Source organism: Hordeum vulgare, chromosome 2H (assembly GCF_904849725.1).
Source record: "Hordeum vulgare subsp. vulgare chromosome 2H, MorexV3_pseudomolecules_assembly, whole genome shotgun sequence".
NCBI classification, from domain to species: Eukaryota; Viridiplantae; Streptophyta; class Magnoliopsida; order Poales; family Poaceae; genus Hordeum; species Hordeum vulgare.
This window is the reverse complement of record NC_058519.1, coordinates 84,115,949-84,123,212: the sequence shown is the minus strand read 5'-3', so window position 1 is coordinate 84,123,212 and position 7,264 is coordinate 84,115,949. Positions and strand designations below refer to the sequence as shown.

General features: G+C 49.0%; 1 protein-coding gene across 1 annotated transcript; it reads left to right on the top strand.

Moving 5' to 3' along the window:
* The first annotated feature begins 3,014 nt into the window (after positions 1–3,014).
* Positions 3,015–7,052, top strand: LOC123429663 (tyrosine N-monooxygenase-like). Its single transcript, XM_045113674.1, has 3 exons — positions 3,015–3,954; positions 4,081–4,749; positions 6,444–7,052. Exons 1-2 carry the CDS (start codon positions 3,042–3,044, stop codon positions 4,101–4,103), a joined length of 936 nt encoding a protein of 311 aa, XP_044969609.1. The 5' UTR covers positions 3,015–3,041; the 3' UTR covers positions 4,104–4,749; positions 6,444–7,052.
* Positions 7,053–7,264: the final 212 nt, after the last annotated feature.

Below are 7,264 nucleotides of genomic sequence, written 5' to 3'. Positions count from 1 at the left end.
GGTCTGCACACTTCACGTTCGGTGACGATTTGGTATTGTTGAGTTATATATGTTGGTGACGGAAAGTTGTTCAAAGTCCCAGATGAGATCCGGATGTCACGTTGAGCTCTGGAATGATCTGGAGATAAAGATTTATATATAGGAAAGTGGTATTCCGGTTCCAGAAAAGTTTGGGTTGTTCTCGGTATTGTATCGGGAGTGTCAAAAGGGTTCCGGGGGTCCACCGGGAGGGGCCGACCCACCCCGGGGGGGCACATGGGCCTAAGAGGCGGCACACCAGCCCTTGGTGGGATGGCCAACCGACCCCTATAGGGCCCATGCGCCCAAGGGTGAAGGAGGAGTCCTCCCTAGGGTGTCCACCTCCCTTGTTGGAGGTGGACTCTTCCCCTCTTTGACCGGCCAACTCTCCTTGGAGGAGGGGCCAAGGCTGCGCCCTACCTACCCCCTCATATATATATAGAGGGAGAGAGAGGGCATTACCACCCCAAGGCATATGTGCAACCCTACCCCTCCCTAGATAGATTTCTTCTCGGAAACGCGTCTGCGGCAGCGCTTGGCGAAGCCCTGCTGAGATCGCACCACCACCACCACCGCCACCACGCCATTGTGCTGCTGGAAAAATCATCTACCACTTCATCCACGCTCGCTGGATCTAGGTGGTGAAGGCGTCATCAGGATGTACGTGTGCCGAAGGCGGAGGTGTCGTCCGTTTGGCACTTGATCGGGACGTTCGTGATTGGATCGCGAAGACGTTCGACTACATCAACCGCGTTTTTCAACACTTCCAGTTAGCGATCTACAAGGGTATGTAGATGCACTCCCCTCTCGTAGATGTTGATCTCCATAGATTGATCTTGGTGAGCGTAGGAATTTTTTTGTTTGCCATGTGACACTCTCCAACAGCCGCCGTCGCCCATCGCAGATAGGGCTTTCGCCCGGGAAACAAAAGGGCGTGGTGGAGGTATAGGCAGATCCGACAAACGTCTCCTTGGAGAAGAAACGACACCCTCGGGTGTCGCCGCTGTTGTCGCCGACCAGGGCCGGTAAAGGATTTTTCTCGATATGAATCCCACCTCCAGCTCCGTCTGCATCAAGGACCAGCGCGACCTAGATCCGTACAGAGAAAAGGACTTCGTGCATGGGGAAGGCGACCAGATCCACCACATCCGTGTCACCTGCCGCCACCGAGATGCAGATCCAGCCGCCCCCTATCTGAAGGTTCGACCACGGCCGACACACCTCACCAAAGAGATCAGGCAACCGCCACGAAGCCGTCCCGCCGCCGAGCCCCACGCCCAGCTGGGCGCCCCTATTGGCCAGCAGCAACCCGCGCCGCCGCCACCAAGCAAGGAGGGTAGAAGATCCCCGCCGCCACCCACACCAGTCGGGCTTCGCCCGATGGTGGGCCCAGGCGGCGAGGGGCAGGGCGGAGGCCGAGGGGGAGGGAGGAGGCCGGGGGAGAGAGGCCTGTCCTGGCCCCGCACAGGGGCGACGCGGCTGAGGAGGAGGAAGGAGACGGGATCTGAGGGGCGACGCGGCTGAGGAGGAGGAAGGACATGAGAGACATTCCTGTGGTAAAATGAATAAATAAATAACATTAAGTATTAAAGATAAATGCAAGGGAAATCACTTTAGAACTTTTTTGAATTTAAAAATCTATAAAATGTAAACCGAGTGCTTTTGCGGAACACACGGCTTATAGTGCGTGTAAGCCGTGTCCACTTGCCAAGCACACGGCTTATAGTGTGTGTAAGCCGTGTGTACTTGTCAAGCACACGGCTTATAGCTCAAGCCGTGACGGCTCCGTCAGGCACCGCTGTTGTAGACACGCGGCAGGTACCTTTACCGGGTGGCGCGCTATAAACCGAGTGCTTTCTTCATATATACCGTGTGGCACCTATAAGCCGAGAGCTTTTTGTGGGCACTCGGCTTATAGGATAGCATAAGCCGAGTGCATTGTTGTTACCGGATGTTTTTCCGTGTGTACACGGCTTAGATTCAGATAAGCCGAGTACCCAAAAAAAAGCACACGATTTATAGCTTGCCACACGGTAAAACGTGATTTTCCTGTAGTGATTGGAATGGTTTTTCTGCTGCAATATTTGAAGACTCAAGTCTTAACTACTCCAGGTCCTCAAACACTTCTTCCGATATATTAATTTTATTATGGACCCTCTATACTTCTCATATGAATTGCATGAACCGTTGATGACCAATTTTTTGTCCATTATTCTAAGAATAGTCATGATGCATCTGTTGGATCTTTTCTTACTTATCAGGCATTCCACGCTTCAAGCTACAAACACATATTTCTACTACCATCAGAACAATATCTACCCAACCATTTTTATTCATACATGTTGAGATACAATATGCATCTTAGCTTCTTTCTTTTTCATACTAGCATAAAAGTCCCGCCGCAACGTGCGGGATATCTTCTAGTTTCTGTAATAGAGGTGCCTCGGTCAGTGTATGCACTATGCAAATAATCACTAGTGCTTAAGAAAAAATCGGTTCGTTTTCCAAAACACCTTTTCTTTAATCACCAGGCATTAGAGCATCACCAACGGCAGCGTAAAATATCCGCGCCCAATAAATTTTTTAGCGTGTCACTGTAGCAGTTTTGAAGCGCGGGGACCGGAGCATCTTCAACAGACGCGCGCTAGTGCGGCGCCCAATCCAGTTGGATCCAGCGGTCACATCTGCAGCAGCTCAGAGTTTGCTGCGCGCGCAAGCCGGCACACCAAATGTGCTGCGCGCGATAGCGTTTTTAAACGCGCGCCCAAAATTTTTTAGCGCGCGCAGTGTTTTGCAGCATCTGCTGGAGCAGTCGGACGCCTAAAAAACGAATCTTTTAACGCGCGGAACAGTTTTTAGGGGTCTGTTGGAGAGGCTCTTATATATGTGGCCGAGAGCAGCACACGTACTCCAGCTAGTATTATATATAGGGGCTCATGAATAACAATAGCAGCAGAAGCACACCAAGCTAGACTCATTTGGCAATAACAAGTGCTACATTCGGAAGTAAGCTTTCGGGGAAGATGGGCATCCAGTACCTCAGCAGTTGCCAAGGCACTCGTGCTAGCATTCATCTCCCTCGTGTTCCACAGAGGCTGGTGCTGCTCAGGCGTCCCAAGAGCAAGATCGCATATCCTCGTAGCAGAATTGTTGGTGCGCTCCCGCCGGGGCCGGTGCCCTGGCCGGTTGTGGGGAACCTTCCCGAGATGGTACTCAACAAGCCGGCATTCCGGTGGATCCATCGAATGATGGAGGACATGGGCACCGACATCACCTGCCTCCGCCTCGGCAGCGTGCACGTCATCGCCATCACCTGCCCAAGCATCGCCCGCGAGGTACTCAGGAAGCAGGACGCCAACTTCGCCTCCCGCCCGTTCACCTTCGCCTCCGGCACCTTCAGCGGCGGGTACAAGGACGCCGTGCTCTCGCCCTTCGGCGACCAGTGGAAGAAGATGCGCCGCGTGCTCACCTCGGAGATCGTCTGCCCGTCCCGCCACCGGTGGCTCCACGACCACCGCGCCCACGAGGCCGACAACCTCAGCCGCTACGTCCACACCCTCGCCACCGGGTCTGCGTCGGGCGTGGACGTGAGGCACGTTGCGAGGCACTACTGCGGCAACGTCATCCGCCGGCTAGTCTTCGGCCGGCGGTACTTCGGCGAACCTCGGCCGGACGGCGGGCCGGGCCTGATGGAGGAGGAGCACATGGACGCCGTGTTTACGGCCGTCGGGCTCCTCTTCGCGTTCTGCGTCTCAGACTACCTCCCGTGGCTGGGCGGTCTCGACCTGGATGGCCACGAGAAGATGGTCAAGGAGGCGAACTCGACGGTGAACCGGCTCCACGACACAGTCATCGACGAGCGGTGGAGGCAGTGGAAGTCCGGCGAGAGGAGGGAGCTCGACGACTTCCTGGACGTGCTCATCACACACAAAGACGGTGAGGGGAAGCCTCTGCTCACCATCGAAGAGGTCAAAGCGCACTCGGTGGTTAGTATAACCAGACATTATATGTACACAAGGGAAAAGCTTCCAAATTGATGTGTTGCATGCGATAATGGTGCAGGACATAATATTTGCGGCGATTGACAATCCATCAAACGCGGTGGAGTGGGTGCTGGCGGAGATGGCGAATGCACCGGAGGTGATGGCCAAGGCGGTGGAGGAGATGGACCGGGTGGTGGGCCGAGAGCGGCTTGTGCAGGAATCGGACATCCCGCAGCTCAACTATGCTAAGGCGTGCATTCGCGAGGCATTTCGACTGCACCCGGTCGCCCCCTTCAATCTGCCGCATGTTGCGCTCGATGACACCACTATTGCCGGCTACCGCGTGCCCAAGGGCAGCCACGTCCTCCTCAGTCGCACCGGACTCGGTCGGAACTCGGCCATCTGGGACGAGCCACTCCTCTTCAAGCCAGAGCGCCACATTAATATGGCTGAAGGCGGCGATGTGGTGCTCACAGAGAATGAATTGCGGTTCATCTCCTTCAGCACCGGCCGTCGTGGGTGCATCGCGTCATCACTAGGGACGGCGATGTGCGTGATGCTCTTTGGGCGGCTAGTCCAAGGGTTCACTTGGAGTAAGCTGCCGGGAGTAACAGCCATCGATCTCAGCGAGTCACAGCACGATCTATTCCTAACCAAGCCACTGGTGCTGCATGCAGAGCCCCGCCTGCCGATGCACCTCTACTCCGTCAGTGACACCTGATTAATCTTCGGTCGGCCTGGGTTGCATGTAAGTTTCAATCTGTTACATATTAATTCTCGCAAAAAACAAATTTCATTTTAGAATGCTATTAAAGCAAGAGGTAAATAAGCCACGATGCACTGTCATCGTTGATATTTTTTAAACACGATACAGATGCAAACGCTAATATGTACGTACACATATTCATCTCAATAAACGCACACATGCATACATTACCGCTATGAGATATGTCAGCCATCGACATGTAATTGATCTTCGGTCAGCCACAGTTGGTTGCAACAATTGCAATCTATTACAAAATTAATTTTCACATTACTATATTTTATTACCAGTTCACATTATAAATTCAAGAAAATATGAGCCCTCATGAACTGATTTCAGAATGAGAAATCTAACCATTTGAGCTACTGTCAGTTCGCAAAAGTCGTGTGTCTACGTATGGTAGTAGAGAGCTGTCCGTATCTACCAATCACGCAATGTGTAATTTGGTTTGTAAAAAATACGGCGGCACAAGTTGTGCTTGAATCGGAAACGTCTGTTTACAGTGAACGGTGATGCCATGATGACTTCAGCAAGCAAGTGAGTTTAGCTTTCCTCTGTGCGACGACTGATTCGTGTGGCATGATGCATGAGACACTGACTTCAAAATTAAACTTTATAAAATGACTCTTACAAAGTTTTGTGGATTTTCTTTACAGAGTTTTTAAGTGCATTTTCTGAAAAGGACTACACTGGGAGCGTCGCATATTTGCCTTCCCGTGCTACATAAATTCTTTTGATTTTGCGTTTTTTAAAAGATTTGTCTCCCAATCAGTTATTAATTGATCATTCATTTTCACTGTTGGCTTTATCGCGATGTGATCTTAAAAATTAAATCTCATGTAAATATATTTTGGTAAAACATAATCTATCGGTACATGTCAGATTACCATCACTTAATTATTACATTATTAGTCACTTAGTTGTCACATTAAATTAAATTGGTTGTCAGGTGAACGAAAAACGGTATATACCACTACAAAACTTGATTTATAACACTTCTGTTGGTTGGTGCATTTTCTTACTATTGCTAACTCTTGAATACCAATTTTGTAGCTTGACATAACATTCAAGTTTAAAAAACATGCAAAATTATTGTCTGGTAATTGTGTACAATTTTGTGAGAACTGTAGATTTGTGAGATGACAACTATGATGGCGTAAATGTGACAACTGGCAATGACAAAAATAATTTTATCGAAACATGTCAACATATGATCTTGTTTTGAAGACCTCATCAATACGAACCTATCATCAAACATGGATCTCTAATCGAATTATTGGTTTGTTAGATAAATCATCCTAAAAATTCCAAAAATATATTTAGTGCGGTGATGTAACCATAAGGTACAATATTCTTGTATGCATGCATTTGCTCTCTCTATAGGCAAAATCCCAATGGATAGTAGTCCCACGAGGGCATCTCCAACACTCAGCACTTGGGTAGGCGCTAACAGGAAATACATAAAATATTTTTCTCTATACCGCCTGCATTAGAGCCCACCCTTACAATGCTAGCAAGCGCCAGGTCGGTTAGGAAAGAATGGAGAGGTTGGCTAATCCTAGGATGGAAACTTGATACGTTATAAATGTATCTAGTTTTTCAAATATTTTTGCTTTTGTTTTAGACTTTAATTTGTACAATTTAAATTAAAATAATCCGGTTGACATTGTTTTCCGCAGAACTATCATGATATCATTTTTGTGCACAAATGAAGGTTCTCGGATTGAGTTAAAAGTATACGAAGATTATTTTTGAAATATATAAAAGATATCGGCGAAGAAAGCTACCAAGGGGGGCCATCACGGAACGACGAGCTCGCGTGGCACGCCTACACCCGCAGCCCCCAGCGCCATGCAGGCTCGTGGGCCCCTCGAACCTCCGTCACATCTAATTCCAACTACTTAAATACCGTCTTACGGAGAGAAAATCAGAGAGAAATTGTCATCGTGTTTTACGAGACGGAACCACCGCCACCTCCTGTTCTTCCTGGAAGGGCTGAGCCTGAATTCATCATCGTCATTATCACAACCCTTCTCCATCAATAATTTCATGATACTCACCACCGGGAGTGAGTAATTCCTTCGTAGACTTGCTGGATGGTGATGGAGTTGGATGGGATTTTCATGTAATCGAGCCAATTTGTTAGGGCTAGATCCCTATATCCACTATGTTATGAGATTTATGTTGCTATGACTTTGCTATGCTTAATGCTAGTCATTAGGGCCCGAGTGTCATGATTTCAAATCTGAACCTATGTTGTTTCTATGAATATGAGATTGTTTTAGATCACATCTTGCAAGTTGTATGCACCTATTATGTGTTATGATCCGTAGACCCCAAAGTGACAGAAGTTGGGATCATCTCAGGTGATGACCGTAGTATGAGGAGTTCATGTTTTCATCATGTGTTAATTCTTTGTTCCGGGTTTTTATTAATAGGAGGCATTAATATCTCTTAGTTTCCCTTCGGACCATGCTGCCGCAGGAGGATAGGACAAACG

Excerpts from the sequence above, each read along its gene's own strand:
- LOC123429663 (XM_045113674.1), top strand. The coding sequence starts at position 3,042 with ATGGGCATCCAGTACCTCAGCAGTTGCCAAGGCACTCGTGCTAGCATT. Across the intron at positions 3,955-4,080 it reads GCTCATCACACACAAAGACG|GACATAATATTTGCGGCGAT; the intron begins GTGAGGGGAAGC and ends ATAATGGTGCAG.